Source organism: Rhineura floridana, chromosome 22 (assembly GCF_030035675.1).
Source record: "Rhineura floridana isolate rRhiFlo1 chromosome 22, rRhiFlo1.hap2, whole genome shotgun sequence".
Taxonomy (NCBI): Eukaryota; Metazoa; Chordata; class Lepidosauria; order Squamata; family Rhineuridae; genus Rhineura; species Rhineura floridana.
The window spans coordinates 14,294,382-14,314,930 of NC_084501.1; the positions used below are offsets into that span (position 1 = coordinate 14,294,382).

Sequence of the window (20,549 nt, forward strand, 5' to 3'; positions counted from 1 at the left end):
CAAGACAATGAGAAAAATGAAGAAGACTTGATTGTCTCATTTCTTGATTGTCTCATGGGCATAAACCATCTGTCCTTTAGAGAATTACCTGATCCTGGACATTTTAGGGTTGCCTATCAGGCAGATTTTTTTTTCTTCCCCTGATTTGACCAGGAAATGCCATGGCCTGGCACAGCTAGCCAGCCACTATGCCCTCCAGATGCTTGTGGGCTCCAACTTTATTGGCTAACTAGCATCAGCCTCTATAAACCAAGAGATCTGTACCTGATCCTGAGTGGATAAATCCACTCCCAACTCTGCCTGCATCTGTTCTAGGCAAGAAGGTGGCCATAGAGCCCAGAGAACCCAGTTCATTGCTCCACCCACATTTTGCTCTAGCCCTGCCCACCTGTGGCATGTGTGGCACCTGGGCTATTGCCCACAAGGGAATGTGGCCTCCAGACGCTTCCCCACCCCTGGTTTTGAATCAGTGGCTGAACAATCAGAACAGGAAACAGAATCTATGATGCACGTTAAGCTTTATTAGGAAATGAACAGTATGAAGACAAGCCACGTAAGGAGAGGGCAGTCTTGAGGAAGTGAGACACACAGAGGCAGGCAGGACCTTTTGCACATGATATTCAGTCCTGATGTACTGGGGAAAAGAAAGTCCCCTTGCATAGTTAGAGAAGAATGTGGAAAAGCATATAATTGTCCAGAGAAAGTTCCAAGGGGTGGGTGGGTAGAGGAAGGGACATATGACAGGGATCTGCCTTTTTCCTCCACAAGTATAGAAAGGCATTCCTAAGTATGAAGCCGGCAGCAGAATCTGTCCTGGGGGGTCTGGCAATTTCTCGATAGTCCCGGTCTTCTCACATCAGCTATCTTTGTTTAGCAAGGGTAGCACTTTGATGACGGGCCATGTCCTCGGTTGCCGCCCTTGTAGCCTCCGCCAATGTAACCTCCAGAAGAACCTCCTCCACAGCCATAACCGGAACCAGAAGACCCGTAGCCATAACCAGAAGACCCATAGCCATAACCAGAAGACCCAGAGCCATAACCACCACTAGCGCATGGGCTGTAGCCCCCCACATACACTGGATCACAGCTTGCAGAGAGGATGGGCCCAGGAATGGTCAGCACAAAGGGAGGGGGCTGGACCACCACTTCCGATGGTGGAACCTGACTGATGCAGCCAACGCTGGCCCCGGGGATGATGCCGAGGCTGCTGGAGGAAACAGCACCACCAGAGATGCCACCTCCATAGCCACCTCCATAGCCACCTCCATAGCCACCTCCATAGCCACCTCCATAGCCACCTCCATAGCCACCACCAGATCCAAACCCACCAGACCCGAGACCAATTGAAGGGCTGGAACAAGGGATGGAGCAAATTGGTGTTTGACAAGACATGTCTGTGTGGTGGATGCTGTCTGTGGAGGAATAGGAAAGATAAATATTAAGGAAATGCAAAATCTGGGTTTTCATGAACTGTGAGTGATTTTGTGTGTGGAGGGGGTGAAGCACATAAGGAACATGCCATGCAGATATCTAGGGGGTTGGACTCAATGGTCCCATAAAATGAAAATGGACTGCCTTCAAGTCGATCCCAACTTATGGTGACCCTATGAATAGGGATTTCATGGTAAGCAGTATTCGGGGGGGGTGTTACCATTGCCTCCCTAGGTCGGTTCCAAATCCACTATTCTATGATCCTATGATCCAGGGCTTCTCTGCTTTAATGTTCAGATGAAGAACATAGGGAAGGATGAGCAGATCTGTTGCTGGCCATCTTGAAACTCTTTTTTTCTTTCCCTTGAAAGCTCTCTTATGCTTCATTCAGAACATTAGACCAAGCCATTCCTTGTTGGGCACTAGTGAGTGTCAAAGCCCAAATATATCGCACTGGTACTAAGGGAGGGCTGGATCCACGTGAAGTTAGTTGTGCTTTCCTCTCATTGAAATCGATGGGGCAAGTCATTCATGGCCAGTTTTCAGTCCCACTGATTCCAGTGGGTCTGAAGCAGGGTCAGGTGGCCATCTGTGGCCCTCCAGATGTTGTAGGACTCCAACTCCCATCAGCCCCAGATAGCATGGCCAAAGGTGAGGAAGTTGTAGTCCAGCAACTTTTGAAGGGTCACTGGCTCCCCATCCCTGGACAGAAGCCTGACTCACTTAGTCTGGAAACTCTAACCCACTAGGGTGCCAGTTATAGTTACTGGATGTTTCAGTGTCCTCATCATCTACTGAAGCTAAGCTGAAGTGTGAGAAACTGGACCTAATTTCATCTTTTGTGCTCTCCATCCCTCTCCATCCCTCCTCACTCTTCCGCTGTGTCATTTAGATGGTGAGCCTAAAAGCAAGGCCTATCTTATTACTGATCCTTGTACATAAGGACATAAGTAGAGCCTTCTGGAACAGGCCAGTGGCCCATCTAGTCCAGCCTCCTGTTCTCACTGCCTCCTGTTCACACAGTGGCCAACCAGATGCCCCTGGGAAGCCAGCAAGAAGGTCTTGAGAGCCAGAGCACTCTTCCCTCCTGCTGTTTCCATATCACCTCTGACTAGGGTGGCAGAGCACAGCCGTCATGGCTAGTACCCACTGATAGCCTTCTCCCCCATGAATATGTCTAATCCTCTTTTAAAGCCATCCAAGTTGATGGCCCTCACTGCCTCTTGTGGTGGCAAAGTCCATAGTTTAACTATGCACTGTGTGAAGAAGTCCTTTATTTTGTCTGTCCCTGGATCTTCCTACATTCACCTTCATCAGATGTCCACAGTTTCTAGTGTTATGAGAAGGGGAGGGGAAAAAAAGCTGTTCTCTATCCACTTTCTCCATGTCATGCTTAATTGTATACACTTCTATCAGGTCGCCTATAATTTGCCTTTTCTCTAAACTAAAGAGCCCCAAATGCTGCAACTTTTTCTCATAGGGGTGTTGCTCCATCCCCGTGATCATTCCGGTTGCCCTTTTCTCACCCTTTTTCCTCTACAATATTCTTGTTGAGGTGAAGCTACCAGAACTGTACACAGTATCCCAAGTGTAAGATGTTTTTAAAGCCTTTTTTGGATGAACATAAGAAGAGCCTTGAGACCAAAGGTCTGTCAAGACCAGCATTCTGCTCTCAACAGTGACCAACCAGATGACTATGGGAAGCCCTGAAGCAGGATCTGATTGCAATAGCAACTCTGGGAGACCCCCAGCAAGAGTATTTGGGGGTATACAGCTTCTGACAGCAAAGACAGAACATAGCCATCATGGCTACTAGCCACTGGTAGTCTTTCCTCTCCATGAATTTGCCTGTTCCCCATTTAAAGCCATCCATAGTTGGTGGCCATCACCTGTGTTAAATTTTCAATCAAAAACTTTTCTTTCATGAATGTTGATGTTGCTATATAAATAAGTAAATAATAAAAGGGTTGCCCATCAAGACAAATGGAAGGGCCACTTCTGTAGATCAGCATCTTGCCTTCCAGCCAGGGCATGAGTATATGCAATTCTTACTTCCCTACACTTCCTTGGGAGTGGTAAGCCAAGGACCTGGGCTGTATCATCAATAGTCAGAGCCACAAGAGACTGCTATACACCCACTCACATGTCCAGAGGTAAACTGTAAATTCTGCCTGTTAAAACCTAGAAGCATCAGGAGAAGTGCCATAGGTCAGTCATAGAGCATCTGTTTGGCATGCTGAAGGTCCCATCTTCAACCCCCCATGTCATCTCCACATAGGGCTAGGAAAAGCTTCCCTGCCTGGAGACCCACTGCCAGTCTGTGTAGACAATACTGAGCTAGATGGACCAAGGATCGTCATGAGGCAGCTTCCTAAGTTGGGAGCCAGTATTCCAGACTTTATGTACAACAAACAAAGAAAATGAAGAAATAGATCTCGAGTCTTACCTGGTTCTCTCGGGAGAAAGAAATCAAGAGAAGCTTGACTTGGATGCAGAGAGGAAAGGAGCAGTATGAAGTGTTCTGGGCTCCTGAGTCCCCTTTTATACACCTTCTTTGGACAGTGAGTTGGAAAAGAGAGACACCCATCTTTGCCTAAGGATTTAATTAGTCCCTGGCTGATATGAGCAATTGAGAACCATCAGTCCAAATTGCTTTGTTGTCTTCTGCATTTTAGGCCTTTGTCAGCCATTTAAGAACCACACATTCCACCTCTGAATTTGTTATCTATTCTATCTTTCATAAAATTGCCCTGGATTTAATTGAGGTCCCATTAAGGATTACCAACAGGCCTGTCATTTAGATGTCATTCTTCCTTCTCTCTTGTCTTTCAACCAGACAGTCAGCACTAATATCCCCTAGAAAATTGCAGAGGTTGTTGCCTTCTGCTGAGTCAGGTAATGGTCCAATTGTCTACTCTGACCAGCAGGACGTGCTCCTAAGGTGTCAGGGAGTCTGATTGTGTCTTGCAACCTGAGATTCATCCATAAGATCCACGGATGAAAGCCATGTTGAAAGCCATGTAAGCATTACCTCCCTCATTACACAATGGGCAATCCAGAACATCTCACACAGGAACAGGAGTAAGGAAATCCGTGCAATTCAGCAATAGAAATGAGTCCTAGGCATGAATGGGAAAGGCAAACTTTGATTGAGATCTCCATGATCAGGAGAATTCACGTTTAAGAACAAAAAAAGAGCCTTGTTGGATTAGGCCAAGAGACCAGCTAGTCCACCACTTCTTTTCTCACAGTGGCCAGCCAGATGGACAAAGACAGCCAGAAAGCAGGGCCTGAATGCAAGAGCACTCTCTCCACCTGTGGTTCCAAGGAACTAACCCCAACAGTGGAGGCAGAACATGGCCATTGTGTCTAGTAGCCACTGATAGCTTCACCCCCATGAATTTGTCTAATATTTTTTTAAAAAATTATCCAAGCTGGTTTCCAGAGCTACATCTTTTAGGATCAAATTCCATAGTTTAACTATGTGTGGTGTGAAAAAGTCCCTCCTTTAATTTGTCCTAAATCTTCCAGCTTCATTGGATGACCCTAGTGGGTTTTAGCGTTAGAAAAGCTTCTCTTTATTCACTTTCTCCACACCGGTCATGATTTTATACGCCTGTCATGACCACCCTTCCTTTTTTGATAAACTAAAAGTCCTCACAGGAGACTTATCCCATCAGCCAGGCTCTAGAAAAATGCTAAGAAATGCTCAGCATGAAAATACTGATTCAGTGGCAAGGCGACTGAGGATTACGATCCTCAATTGTTTTTTAATATCAGTTTTGTAAGGATGGCTGAACTCTCTTCAAATATATATATGATGTACTGTATCTCTCTCTCTCTCTATTCATATATAGAGAGACATAGATATAGACAGATAGATAGATGATAGATAGACAGATGATAGATAGATGATAGACATAGATAGATAGATGATAGATAGATAGATGATAGATAGATGATAGATAGATAGATGATAGATAGATAGATAGATAGATAGATAGATGATAGATAGACATAGATAGATAGATGATAGATAGATAGATAGATAGATAGATAGATAGATGATAGATAGATGATAGATAGACATAGATAGATGATAGACAGACATAGATAGATGATAGACAGACATAGATAGATAGATGATAGACATAGATAGATAGATGATAGATAGATAGATGATAGATAGATGATAGATAGATAGATGATAGATAGATAGATAGATAGACATAGATAGATAGATGATAGATAGATAGATAGATAGATAGATAGATAGATAGATAGATAGATAGATGATAGATAGATAGATAGACAGACATAGATAGATAGATGATAGACAGACATAGATAGATAGATGATAGACATAGATAGATAGATGATAGATAGATAGATGATAGATAGATAGATGATAGATAGATAGATAGATAGATAGATAGATAGATAGATAGATAGATAGATGATAGATAGATGATAGATAGACATAGATAGATAGATGATAGATAGATAGATAGATAGATGATAGATAGATGATAGATAGACATAGATAGATAGATGATAGATGGATAGATAGATAGATAGATAGATAGATAGATAGATAGATGATAGACAGACATAGATAGATAGATGATAGATGATAGATGACAGACGACAGACAGACAGACGGACAGAGTTTAAAATAACAACATCACATACATAAAATCAATACAGATCCAATACAGGCACCAACTGGGATAAAGATCTTCATTGAGAAGGCTTGCTGTAAGAGAGATTTTAAGCAGATGCCAAAAAAGGCATCAGAGAAGGTGCCTGTCTGATATATGCAGCGGGAAGGATATCTTGCTAATTTGCTTTGCTCTATTTCAGGAATAATGTAGAAAATGAGGGGTTCCATCTTTTCTAAACTGCTGTTTGTTGTTAAGGACTACAAAACACATGTCAGGCTGTGGCTCTGTGCCAGATCAGAAGCTTGATGTGCATAAGGTCCTGGGTATAATCTCAGTTCACGAGATCTAGGGAGCAAAGCTGGGTATCAATTGAACCCCAAGAGAAGCACTGCTGGTGATAGCAAGAGAATCCAACTTGGCACAGTCAATTCATGGTCTGACTCCACAAACAGCAGTATAAAGTGCTAGGTAGAGCTCATATCTTTGTGACAGAGGACATGGTTGGCATGTAGAAGACCCCAGATTCTTTAATTTTAAAGAATCATAGAGTTGGAAGGGGTTTCTATAGCCATCGAGTCCGACCCCCTGCTCAGTGTAGGAATCCAACTGAAAGCATACCCGACAGGTGGCTGTCCGGCTGCTCTTGAATGCCTCCAGTGTTGGAGAGCCCACCACCTCCCTAGGTCAATGGTTTCCTTGTTGCGCCGCTCTAACAATAAGGAAGTTTTTCCTAATGTTCAGCTGAAATCTGGCTTCCTGGAACTTGAGCCCATTATTCCATGCCCTGCCCTCTGGGTACAATTAGATAACTCAACTGATTTACATAAATAGTCACATAAATCGCATTATCATGACTTGATTCTACCTCATTTATTTCAGTGGAAAGAAAACACAATGCAAATGGGTGGTGGTTGTCATGGCCCCGTCAGAGGACTCATCAGACGAGGATGACTCGGGAGTAACAGCAGCAGACCCAGAAGCAGCAGACCCAGAAGGAGAAATGGAGGAAACTCCTGAGAACCCAGCTCCTTCTCCCCCTCAGCTGCAGTGCACCCCAGACACAGCTGAAGCCCTTCAGCCAGACGCAGACAGTGAACAGGATACTCCCCCCTCACCTGCAGAACGTAGACAACAGAAGGTCAGGCAGAAGAGGGGCAGGCCTGTCCACTTAAGGCCAAAACGCTGAGGGCTCACACCTGCTGACAAACCTGCTCCTTAAAAGTCAAACCTTGGCTTCAGCTTGTTGCTGACTACAACGTCAGGCGTGACCACTGTGTGTCTTCCTATCCCCCGAACCTTGACTTGGACTGATCTCTAGGCAAACTAGACCCGGACCTTCACTGATGTCTCTTCTGGATTTCTGGCTTGGCACGTAAGCTTTGAACGGCCTCTGCCCTTATCTTGCTTCCTCCTTCCTAGCCTGGCAGATTTATAGCCAAGCTGCCGGCTAGGACTTATGGCCTGGCAATTACCAAGGAATCTCCAGCCCTGCCTGCACTCCCACCGACATTACTGTCTCAGTGAAGAGCTGACAGTGGTAGAAGGGAAACAATCAAGTATGTATCATGTGTAGACTTAAAAGCAGCCACCACAGCTAATACAGATCATATTCACTGGACTGGTTTCCACTCCAGACACAGGACGAATAAGTGAACAATTTTCACTCCTGTTACTTTCAACAGAATTCTTCAACATCCCCAGATACCAGCCTGCCTTGCGCCAGTTAAGCTAGGCTGTTGCCCTCCGATGCAGTAGAGGGCGCTGTCTCATTGCCAATGTAGAAGTCTGATTCAGCTGCTAGTCCAGCCAGCTCCAGTGCATGGAATGAGGGGGTGGGAGCGGTGGTGTCTGCCAAAGTGAAAGACATTTTGTGGCCTGAGGTTAAGAGTTCAGAGAGCTGATGCCAGTTAAAATAGTCTACATTGGGTGACATTTGCCAGTGATTTGGCTTGGTATAAGGAAGCTTCGCATTTTCATTTGCGCATAAAATTGGGAAGAGAAGGGCACAATGCTCCATGGCAGAGCACACAATATGGGAGAGGGCATAGTAGAGCCAGTCTGGTGTAGTGCTTAGAGTGTCAGACTTGAAGCTGGGAGACCCAGGTTCAAATCCCTGCTCAGCCATGAACCTCACTGGGTGATTTTGGGCCAGTCACTGTCTCTCAGCTTAACCTACCTCACAGGGTTGTTGTGAGGATAAAATCAGGAGGGGGACAACTGTCTGTATGCCACCTTGAGCTCCTTGGAGGAAAGATGGAAGAAGAGAAAACACAGCTCTGACAGAGAGGACACCCAACAGGGAGTCTGCATCTGCAAGACGATGAGAAAAATGAAGAAGACTTGATTGTCTCATTTCTTTTTTTTTTTTTTCAATAATTTTTATTCAGATTTTCATAAAACATACAAGACAAAATCATAAAACATTCAAAGACAAAAAACAAAATCAAAAATAGTTAAACAAAAAGAAAAAAAGAAAAAAAAAACAAAAATAAAAAATAAAGAGTAAAATATTGACTTCCCATTTGTCAAAGATCAAATCAGTTATAAGTCTATAATATATAACAATCCTGTCTCTTAAGTCATATTATAAAATCACTTTCCTCCAGTAGTTATCTTACTTAATCATCAAATCTCATAAACATTACTTTATTCTTTCCACAAAAAGTCAAAGAGAGGTTTCAATTCTTTAAGAAATATATCTATCAATTTTTTTTTTCCAGATAAGCATATCGATTAATCCATCTCATTACTAATTATGATAATCTTGTTGTCATAACCATAGTCAAAATAAACATTTCAATTAATCCATCACATCAGAATCTGTTAGGTTCAGTAATTTCAGTAGCCATTGTTCTATTATCCCTATTAGTTCCATTTTCCATCTTCCATCTTCAGTAGTCTTGTTAAGTCCAGTAATTTCAGTATCCAATCTTCCATTATCAGTATTCCATAATAATCTTGCTGTCAAAGCCATAGTCATATAGTAAGAGTCTGATGGGAATTACCTCTATCCCAAATATTTTCTTGCCATCCATTCTGAATAGGTTGCTGAAATACTGCTGTAAAATCATATCTCTGTTCTTTTTTTCAAAATACACTGGGTCATCTCTTGAAAGTTTTTCCATTGTCACATGGCTGCAGTTAATTCCATAGATTTTCTCTATATTGGGCTCCATCACATCATTCCAGTCCAGAAGATTATCCATGCCATTGATAACTTTATCTCTAGAATCTTCATTAATTTCTTCAGAGATAACATTGAGTTCCAAACAATAGATTTTATTTCTAAAGTCCATAGACTCCAAATCTTGTTCCTGTTCCACGTTTGTTCCAATCTCCGGGATCTCCTCTCTCACAGGGACCCCTGTTCCAGTCTCCAGGGTCTCCTCTCTCACAGGGACCCCTGTTCCAGTCTCCAGGGTCTCCTCTCTCACAAGGACCCCTATGTCTTTAATCTCCTGTGTCTCCAAACAATAAATTTTGTTTCTAAAGTCCATAGACTCCAAATCTTTTTCTTGTTCCACGTTTGTTCCAATCTCCGGGGTCTCCTCTCTCACAGGGACCCCTTCCAGGGTCACCTCTCTCACAGGGACCCCTATATCTTTAATCTCCTGCTTCATTTTACTCAATTCAATTTTCAGCTCCTTACAACCCTGTCGCAGGTTTTGTTTCGTTATCTCAATCTCATCCATTATTTTCTGAAACATAGTTATTTCCAGCTTCTCAGCCACTTTCTTAGTTGCCATTTTAAAAGAAAAATATAGGAAAACCACTTCTTATTTCAGCAACAATTGGGTTAATACTCCAAACTTGGTGACATCACAGTATAAACAGAGCAGACAGCCTTATCTCTCCATGCTTAAGTAAACAAAATGCAGTTCCCAGGATCGAAACAATTAATGGCGGTCGTCAGAAAACAGATTCGTCAAAATAAAATAGACCAAAAAGAGAGTAGTCTCAGACAATATAATATTCTTCAAAATAAAAATCTGGAATAGAAATCCCTCTTCTGTGTATATCTTTAGAATGCAAATCCAGGACAGCTTTTTGCAACAAAAACAGAGATAAGCTATTAATTAGTGAGTAGCAGAGAGAAGTTATGGCTCCCCAGTGAGATGTCAAAAACCGATCAATCTGGCAAATCTCTTTTAAACAGCAACAATTTAAGTCAAGTAAAAGAAAAATATAGAAAGAAGGGTGCTTGCCTGTTAGTGCGTTCTCTCTTAGAAGATAAGATGAACGTTCGCTTTAACAGATAGAGCTTGTTGTTAAAAATCCGTCCCACCTTCGTCGGCTGGACCTCGTCCCATAAATTAATGAGATCTGGTCGTCCCAACAAAAATAGGCTTTGAGGTTAATCTCTTCGTTTCTCCCTACCCGGGAGAAGTTTAATCAGTCAAAAAAAGAAAAAATCTGACTGATATATCTGAATAAGCTTCTTTTGAGGCAGGAGCCCGTCTCAAAAGCAGGCGCAGGCTAAGTCACCCTTCCCGGAAGTCGATTGTCTCATTTCTTGATTGTCTCATGGGCATAAACCGTCTGTCTTTTAGAGAATTACCTGATCCTGGACATTTTAAGGTTGCCTATCAGGCAGATTTTTTTTTCTTCCCCTGATTTGACCAGGAAATGCCATAGCCTGGCACAGCTGGCCAGCCACTATGCGCTCCAGATGCTTGTGGGCTCCAACTCCCATCAGCATGGCCAATAACCAGGGATGATGGGAGCTGCAGTCAAGCAGCATCTGGACAGGATTATGTTGGCTATCCCTGAATTAAATCTTTAGGGATTCATTGTGGCATAATGGCAATCTCCAGCGGAGACTGGTCCATTGGGGCAAGTCGGGCACTGCCCCACCAACCTCCATCTGCCTTCAGCCACACCAACCTTCCTGCTCCCTTACTTAGAATCAGTCCAAATTTGTGGCACTGCCTGTCAGATTCCTCCCCCTTGGTCTCAGTTGTGCCTCCTTTACAATGCCCTTAAAGGGAGGAGGATGGGAACAAAAATAGACTCAGCTGGCTTTGCCTGCCATTGGCTCTGTTTCCCACTTCTCATTGGCTATGGCTTCATCTACTGTTGGGCTCTCTGCCTTCTGCCCCACCAGTCCCGATGGGCACCAGCCACCACTGACAATCTCTTCCATTAGAATTATAGAACAGCTTTCCAAGATCAGACCAAGGAGCCACCTCATTTAGCATCTCCTTTCTAACCATGACCAGCTGCATGCCTGTAGGGTAGGGATGGGTGAGATATTCAACTCAGGGCTTATCCAGCTGGGAGCATTAGGACATACTAAAGACGCTGCTTTTACCTCCATTTTCTATTTGCACCATCCACAGTGAGGGCTCAATGCCAGCTGCAAACATGGTATTTCTACTCACTCTGAGTGGAAGGATAAATCATGCAGTTTCCTAATGACCATGCCCTCTAATTTAACATTTCCATTCACTCTGGTTGCTTGGCAACCAAGCATGCGGCAGTGGGTTTATTTTAAAAAACTGGAAGTATGAATATCTGTGTTTTCCTTGGTAGGATACAGCTGGAATACAAATGTTTGTTTGAGCAGTGTTATGCTTTTGCACACAAGTTGGTTTGTGTGTGTAAAAGATAAAGGCACCATTTGCAGCAATCTAAAAATGCTAGTAGAAGGGAGAGAGCAGCCAGAAGTTTCTACTCAGCCTATAGGAAATAAAATGAATGAGGGGAGGAGGAGGGAGTGGGTGTGGAGAGGGGAACAATTGACACACCCACCTAAAAGCATCAGAGCAAAGCGTCTGCAAGAACTAGAGTTACAAAGTGGAGACATTTTTTCCTTCCCTTTTCGTATGATCAGAGGTTTGGGTTATATGGATTTACAGTGGGAAAACTGTGTGATAACGTCTGTTTGCCAGTAATGTCATGTGAACCATGTGAATTAAAAGGACATGTGAGTAGCACTAAACACTTAGTAAATCACCATGAGATGAGCCCTCAGTTTGCATTTCAAGCCAAATCTATCAAATTTACAGTTCCCTAAACAATATGAGAACCAAAACACAGCCATCCTTACTCATATTTTGCAATGCAGTTCGCCAATGTATACAGAAATGCATATGAGAGGGGAAAGTGTGCATAAAAATGAGCGTATGAGTGAAAACAACGTATAAAATGTATGACACTATGAGAAATAGCTTGCAAAAACATGTATGTGAGTCAAAGCTGCCCATAGAGATGTGTTTATTAGGAGAAATTTGCACTAAAATTGCTGGACATTTTTCATGAGGATTATTATTGTTATTGTCGTTATTATTTTACAAATTGCTGCAGAAATGTGGGGAACTGACTTTGGGACTGGGGAAAATGAGAGACCCCAAACTGACAGATGTTTCCATCCCTATTTCTGGGATACTACAAGCAGGATCTGAGTGCAACAGCGCTCTCTCCACTTCCAGTTCCCAGAGGCTGGTAGTCACAGGTATACTTCCAGTGATGGTAGAGACAGTATACAGCCAACATGGCTTGTAGCCATTGATAGCCTCCTCCTCCATAAATGTGTCTAGTCCTCGTTTAAAGCCTTTGGAGTCGGTAGCCATCGCTGCCTCCAGTGGGAGAGAATGCCATAGTTTGACTATGTGCTGTGTGAAGTTACATTTTCCTTTGTCTCTCCTGAGAAAGCATCTCCCAGCATTCAGCTTCATCAGATGCCTCTGAGCTCTAAGGAGAAAAAAGAAATAAACCTTCCCTCTATCCGTGCCCACACTAAGCATGGAAAGATTTCAGTTCTTTCAATTTCTCATTTTCCCAATTTTGTTCTCCATGTTTCTGCAACAGCTTTTTTCTTTTCAAAAAAACCTCATGAAAATTTATCAGCATTCTAGTGTGAATTTCCTAATAAACACTTTTTGTATGGAGTTTTGACCCACATACCCATTTTGCAAGCATACATGTTGTATGTTATTTTCACTAATATTGTCATTTGTATGCACACTCTCTCCTAATAGATGCATTTTTGAAAGCATTGGTTGGTTGGCGAACTGCACCACAAAACTTGGATAAGTGCGAGTTTTGAAGAATGGCCATGTTTCGGTTCTCATATGGTTTTGGAAAGGGTGAATTTGATCAGCTTGGCTTTAAATGTGAACAGAACAGAAGTTTTCCTCTTCTCTAGCCCACACACCATGCATAATTTTAGAACCTCTGTCATGTGCCTAGTCAGTGGTGCAGCTAGGACTGGTCCATGTGGAGGGCCCAAAGCCCAGGTACCCCCCCAAATGACCTCCGTGAGAGTGGCACATGATGGGGGGTAGTGGCAAACTGGCATCTCACCAGCATCCGGGTTGCATGGAGGTGGCGGGGGACGGTCCTCCTCCAAAAAGGATCAAGGTTAGTGCAAATTTCTCCCAATAGATGCATTTTTGCATGCAATCTTGACTAGTGTACATATTTCTCCAAGCAATTTCTCCTAATAGAATGAATTTTTGTATGCTATATTTCACCAGTATAAGTGCATTCTCTTTTCATATGTGCATTTGTGTAAACGTTGCTTGCTTGGAAAACTGCACAGCAAAATTCAGACGTGCAAATTTCAAAAGATGGGTGTGTTTTGGTCCCCATATGGTTTCTGAAAGTGCAAATTTGATAATTTCGGCTTGAAATGCCGACAGAATCAAATCTATCCCCCAGATCTAGTTCACCCTAGTATATGAATTTTTGTACTTGGCACTGCAAAATTTGGAGAAGTGTCAGTTTCGAAGGACGGTTGCGTTTCAGTTTGCATATTGTTCTGGAAAGTGCAAATTCAGTAGATTTGCCTTTAACGGTGAACCAAATTGAATTTCTCCCTCACCCTTTTGAGTTCTCCATCCCTGCTCTAAAAGCTTCAGAACAGACAAATGTTTAACAGGAAAAGCTTCTCTCATCTTGACATCCCTGGGCTGGAAAATAATTTTGGCTGTGATTTTGATCTGATGATAACCAGAGTGCTTCTGAATGGGATGCAATTCTACTTAATTAGTGCATTAGGAGAGTATAATGATGCAGATGCAGGAAAAATGTGTGGTTTCTTCTTGACAACAAGGCATTCTTCATAAGCACTGGCAAACCTGCTGCATTTGGGAGCAGTTTACTGTAATTATAATTTGCTGTAGAACTGGCCTATCTGGGTCAATAGCCTTTGGATGCATAACCTTCCTACACTTTTAAAGAAGCACTTTATTAATAGGTAGAATAAAATAAAGTAAAATAAAACACAATTAAGTCTTTTAAAAATGCATTTGACAATGAGCTAAATGTATAAGGCTGTTGCTTTAGGGGTTAGTTCCCTGGGAAGGGTGAGTGACGGTTCAACCGCTCTGGGAATTGTAGCTTTGTGATGGGAATAATGATTCTCAGCACCCTTAAGAAATTATAGTTCCCTAAATGCTTTGGGAGAGGGACTCCATGACTGTTAAAGTGATATAATACTGTTTTAAATGTATAGTGCAGATGTAGCTTTTATCTCGTCCTCTGTTAACCTACTCCACCCATCAATATTATGAGTAATTGCCCCATTTAATTCCCCACAATTCTTCCATTATGAATGTGCCTTTCCTTTAGGGACTAGTAAGTTAATTTCTCCTTTATTGGCTAACTAGCATCAGCCTCTATAAACCAAGAGATCTGTACCTGATCCTGAGTGGATAAATCCACTCCCAACTCTGCCTGCATCTGTTCTAGGCAAGAAGGTGGCCATAGAGCCCGGAGAACCCAGTTCATTGCTCCACCCACATTTCGCTCTAGCCCTGCCCACCTGTGGCATGTGTGGCACCTGGGCTATTGCCCACAAGGGAATGTGGCCTCCAGACGCTTCCCCACCCCTGGTTTTGAATCAGTGGCTGAACAATCAGAACAGGAAACAGAATCTATGATGCACGTTAAGCTTTATTAGGAAATGAACAGTATGAAGACAAGCCACGTAAGGAGAGGGCAGTCTTGAGGAAGTGAGACACACAGAGGCAGGCAGGACCTTTTGCACATGATATTCAGTCCTGATGTACTGGGGAAAAGAGAGTCCCCTTGCATAGTTAGAGAAGAATGTGGAAAAGCATATAATTGTCCAGAGAAAGTTCCAAGGGGTGGGTGGGTAGAGGAAGGGACATATGACAGAGATCTGCCTTTTTCCTCCACAAGTATAGAAAGGCATTCCTAAGTATGAAGCCGGCAGCAGAATCTGTCCTGGGGGGTCTGGCAATTTCTCGATAGTCCCGGTCTTCTCACATCAGCTATCTTTGTTTAGCAAGGGTAGCACTTTGATGACGGGCCATGTCCTCGGTTGCCGCCCTTGTAGCCTCCGCCAATGTAACCTCCAGAAGAACCTCCTCCACAGCCATAACCGGAACCAGAAGACCCGTAGCCATAACCAGAAGACCCATAGCCATAACCAGAAGACCCAGAGCCATAACCACCACTAGCGCATGGGCTGTAGCCCCCCACATACACTGGATCACAGCTTGCAGAGAGGATGGGCCCAGGAATGGTCAGCACAAAGGGAGGGGGCTGGACCACCACTTCCGATGGTGGAACCTGACTGATGCAGCCAACGCTGGCCCCGGGGATGATGCCGAGGCTGCTGGAGGAAACAGCACCACCAGAGATGCCACCTCCATAGCCACCTCCATAGCCACCTCCATAGCCACCTCCATAGCCACCTCCATAGCCACCTCCATAGCCACCACCAGATCCAAACCCACCAGACCCGAGACCAATTGAAGGGCTGGAACAAGGGATGGAGCAAATTGGTGTTTGACAAGACATGTCTGTGTGGTGGATGCTGTCTGTGGAGGAATAGGAAAGATAAATATTAAGGAAATGCAAAATCTGGGTTTTCATGAACTGTGAGTGATTTGGTGTGTGGAGGGGGTGAAGCACATAAGGAACATGCCATGCAGATATCTAGGGGGTTGGACTCAATGGTCCCATAAAATGAAAATGGACTGCCTTCAAGTCGATCCCAACTTATGGTGACCCTATGAATAGGGATTTCATGGTAAGCAGTATTCAGGGGTGTGTGTTACCATTGCCTCCCTAGGTCGGTTCCAAATCCACTATTCTATGATCCTATGATCCAGGGCTTCTCTGCTTTAATGTTCAGATGAAGAACATAGGGAAGGATGAGCAGATCTGTTGCTGGCCATCTTGAAACTCTTTTTTTTCTTTCCCTTGAAAGCTCTCTTATGCTTCATTCAGAACATTAGACCAAGCCATTCCTTGTTGGGCACTAGTGAGTGTCAAAGCCCAAATATATCGCACTGGTACTAAGGGAGGGCTGGATCCACGTGAAGTTAGTTGTGCTTTCCTCTCATTGAAATCGATGGGGCAAGTCATTCATGGCCAGTTTTCAGTCCCACTGATTCCAGTGGGTCTGAAGCAGGGTCAGGTGGCCATCTGTGGCCCTCCAGATGTTGTAGGACTCCAACTCCCATCAGCCCCAGATAGCATGGCCAAAGGTGAGGAAGTTGTAGTCCAGCAACTTTTGAAGGGTCACTGGCTCCCCATCCCTGGACAGAAGCCTGACTCACTTAGTCTGGAAACTCTAACCCACTAGGGTGCCAATTATAGTTACTGGATGTTTCAGTGTCCTCATCATCTACTGAAGCTAAGCTGAAGTGTGAGAAACTGGACCTAATTTCATCTTTTGTGCTCTCCATCCCTCTCCATCCCTCCTCACTCTTCCGCTGTGTCATTTAGATGGTGAGCCTAAAAGCAAGGCCTATCTTATTACTGATCCTTGTACATAAGAACATAAGTAGAGCCTTCTGGAACAGGCCAGTGGCCCATCTAGTCCAGCCTCCTGTTCTCACTGCCTCCTGTTCACACAGTGGCCAACCAGATGCCCCTGGGAAGCCAGCAAGAAGGTCTTGAGAGCCAGAGCACTCTTCCCTCCTGCTGTTTCCATATCACCTCTGACTACGAAGGTAGAGCACAGCCGTCATGGCTAGTACCCACTGATAGCCTTCTCCCCCATGAATATGTCTAATCCTCTTTTAAAGCCATCCAAGTTGGTGGCCCTCACTGCCTCTTGTGGTGGCAAAGTCCATAGTTTAACTATGCACTGTGTGAAGAAGTCCTTTATTTTGTCTGTCCCTGGATCTTCCTACATTCACCTTCATCAGATGTCCACAGTTTCTCGTGTTATGAGAAGGGGAGGGGGAAAAAAGCTGTTCTCTATCCACTTTCTCCATGTCATGCTTAATTGTATACACTTCTATCAGGTCGCCTATAATTTGCCTTTTCTCTAAACTAAAGAGCCCCAAATGCTGCAACTTTTTCTCATAGGGGTGTTGCTCCATCCCCGTGATCATTCCGGTTGCCCTTTTCTCACCCTTTTTCCTCTACAATATTCTTGTTGAGGTGAAGCTACCAGAACTGTACACAGTATCCCAAGTGTAAGATGTTTTTAAAGCCTTTTTTGGATGAACATAAGAAGAGCCTTGAGACCAAAGGTCTGTCAAGACCAGCATTCTGCTCTCAACAGTGACCAACCAGATGACTATGGGAAGCCCTGAAGCAGGATCTGATTGCAATAGCAACTCTGGGAGACCCCCAGCAAGAGTATTTGGGGGTATACAGCTTCTGACAGCAAAGACAGAACATAGCCATCATGGCTACTAGCCACTGGTAGTCTTTCCTCTCCATGAATTTGCCTGTTCCCCATTTAAAGCCATCCATAGTTGGTGGCCATCACCTGTGTTAAATTTTCAATCAAAAACTTTTCTTTCATGAATGTTGATGTTGCTATATAAATAAGTAAATAATAAAAGGGTTGCCCATCAAGACAAATGGAAGGGCCACTTCTGTAGATCAGCATCTTGCCTTCCAGCCAGGGCATGAGTATATGCAATTCTTACTTCCCTACACTTCCTTGGGAGTGGTAAGCCAAGGACCTGGGCTGTATCATCAATAGTCAGAGCCACAAGAGACTGCTATACACCCACTCACATGTCCCGAGGTAAACTGTAAATTCTGCCTGTTGAAACCTAGAAGCATCAGGAGAAGTGCCATAGCTCATTCATAGAGCATCTGTTTGGCATGCAGAAGGTCCCATCTTCAACCTCCCATGTCATCTCCACATAGGGCTAGGAAAAGCTTCCCTGCCTGGAGACCCACTGCCAGTCTGTGCAGACAATACTGAGCTAGATGGACCAAGGATCGTCATGAGGCAGCTTCCTAAGTTGGGAGCCAGTATTCCAGACTTTATGTACAACAAACAAAGAAAATGAAGAAATAGATCTCGAGTCTTACCTGGTTCTCTCGGGAGAAAGAAATCAAGAGAAGCTTGACTTGGATGCAGAGAGAAAAGGAGCAGTATGAAGTGTTCTGGGCTCCTGAGTCCCCTTTTATACACCTTCTTTGGACAGTGAGTTGGAAAAGAGAGACACCCATCTTTGCCTAAGGATTTAATTAGTCCCTGGCTGATATGAGCAATTGAGAACCATCAGTCCAAATTGCTTTGTTGTCTTCTGCATTTTAGGCCTTTGTCAGCCATTTAAGAACCACACATTCCACCTCTGAATTTGTTATCTATTCTATCTTTCATAAAATTGCCCTGGATTTAATTGAGGTCCCATCAAGGATTACCAACAGGCCTGTCATTTAGATGTCATTCTTCCTTCTCTCTTGTCTTTCAACCAGACAGTCAGCACTAATATCCCCTAGAAAATTGCAGAGGTTGTTGCCTTCTGCTGAGTCAGGTAATGGTCCAATTGTCTACTCTGACCAGCAGGACGTGCTCCTAAGGTGTCAGGGAGTCTGATTGTGTCTTGCAACCTGAGATTCATCCATAAGATCCACGGATGAAAGCCATGTTGAAAGCCATGTAAGCATTACCTCCCTCATTACACAATGGGCAATCCAGAACATCTCACACAGGAACAGGAGTAAGGAAATCCGTGCAATTCAGCAATAGAAATGAGTCCTAGGCATGAATGGGAAAGGCAAACTTTGATTGAGATCTCCATGATCAGGAGAATTCACGTTTAAGAACAAAAAAAGAGCCTTGTTGGATTAGGCCAAGAGACCAGCTAGTCCACCACTTCTTTTCTCACAGTGGCCAGCCAGATGGACAAAGATAGCCAGAAAGCAGGGCCTGAATGCAAAAGCGCTCTCTCCACCTGTGGTTCCAAGGAACTAACCCCAACAGTGGAGGCAGAACATGGCCATTGTGTCTAGTAGCCACTGATAGCTTCATCCCCCATGAATTTGTCTAATATATTTTTTAAAAATTATCCAAGCTGGTTTCCAGAGCTACATCTTTTAGGATCAAATTCCATAGTTTAACTATGTGTGGTGTGAAAAAGTCCCTCCTTTAATTTGTCCTAAATCTTCCAGCTTCTTTGGATGACCCTAGTGGGTTTTAGCGTTAGAAAAGCTTCTCTTTATTCACTTTCTCCACACCGGTCATGATTTTATACGCCTGTCATGACCACCCTTCCTTTTTTGATAAACTAAAAGTCCTCACAGGAGACTTATCCCATCAGCCAGGCTCTAGAAAAATGCTAAGAAATGCTCAGCATGAAAATACTGATTCAGTGGCAAGGCGACTGAGGATTACGATCCTCAATTGTTTTTTAATATCAGTTTTGTAAGGATGGCTGAACTCTCTTCAAATATATATATGATGTACTGTATCTCTCTCTCTCTCTATTCATATATAGAGAGACATAGATATAGACAGATAGATAGATGATAGATAGACAGATGATAGATAGATGATAGACATAGATAGATAGATGATAGATAGATGATAGATAGATAGATGATAGATAGATAGATGGATAGATAGATAGATGGATAGATAGATAGATAGATAGATAGACATAGATAGATAGATGATAGATAGATAGATAGATAGATGATAGATGATAGATAGATGATAGATAGATGATAGACAGACATAGATAGATAGATGATAGACATAGATAGATAGATGATAGATAGATGATAGACAGACATAGATAGATAGATGATAGATAGATAGATGATAGATAGATAGATAGATAGATAGATAGATAGATAGATAGATAGATAGATAGATAGATAGACATAGATAGATAGATGATAGATAGATAGATAGATGATAGATGATAGATGATAGACAGACATAGATAGATAGATGATAGACATAGATAGATAGATGATAGATAGATGATAGACAGACATAGATAGATAGATGATAGATAGATAGATAGATAGATAGATGATAGATAGATGATAGACAGACATAGATAGATAGATGATAGATAGATAGATAGATAGATAGATAGATGATAGATAGATGATAGATAGATGATAGATAGATAGATAGATAGATAGATAGATGATAGATAGATGATAGATAGATGATAGACAGACATAGATAGATAGATGATAGACATAGATAGATAGATGATAGATAGATGATAGACAGACATAGATAGATAGATGATAGACAGATAGATA

The 20,549-nt window shown here is 43.1% G+C and overlaps 2 protein-coding genes across 2 annotated transcripts; both read right to left on the reverse strand.

Annotated features, from left to right (window-relative positions):
* Positions 1 to 501: 501 nt before the first annotated feature.
* Positions 502 to 4,064, reverse strand: LOC133375041 (keratin, type II cytoskeletal 1-like). The gene is made up of 2 exons (XM_061606499.1): positions 3,878 to 4,064; positions 502 to 1,412 (listed from the first exon to the last, which is right to left on the reverse strand). The coding sequence occupies exon 2, from the start codon at positions 1,390 to 1,392 to the stop codon at positions 871 to 873; it is 522 nt and encodes a 173-aa protein (XP_061462483.1). The 5' UTR covers positions 1,393 to 1,412; positions 3,878 to 4,064; the 3' UTR covers positions 502 to 870.
* Positions 4,065 to 14,975: 10,911 nt separating this feature from the next.
* LOC133375052 (keratin, type II cytoskeletal 1-like) lies at positions 14,976 to 18,542 on the reverse strand. Its single transcript, XM_061606521.1, has 2 exons — positions 18,354 to 18,542; positions 14,976 to 15,886 (listed from the first exon to the last, which is right to left on the reverse strand). Exon 2 carries the CDS (start codon positions 15,864 to 15,866, stop codon positions 15,345 to 15,347), a length of 522 nt encoding a protein of 173 aa, XP_061462505.1. The 5' UTR covers positions 15,867 to 15,886; positions 18,354 to 18,542; the 3' UTR covers positions 14,976 to 15,344.
* Positions 18,543 to 20,549: the final 2,007 nt, after the last annotated feature.

What these genes read in the sequence shown, in the direction of transcription:
- LOC133375041 (XM_061606499.1), bottom strand. Translation starts at nt 1,392, where the DNA reads ATGTCTTGTCAAACACCAATTTGCTCCATCCCTTGTTCCAGCCCTTCA.
- LOC133375052 (XM_061606521.1), bottom strand. Translation starts at nt 15,866, where the DNA reads ATGTCTTGTCAAACACCAATTTGCTCCATCCCTTGTTCCAGCCCTTCA.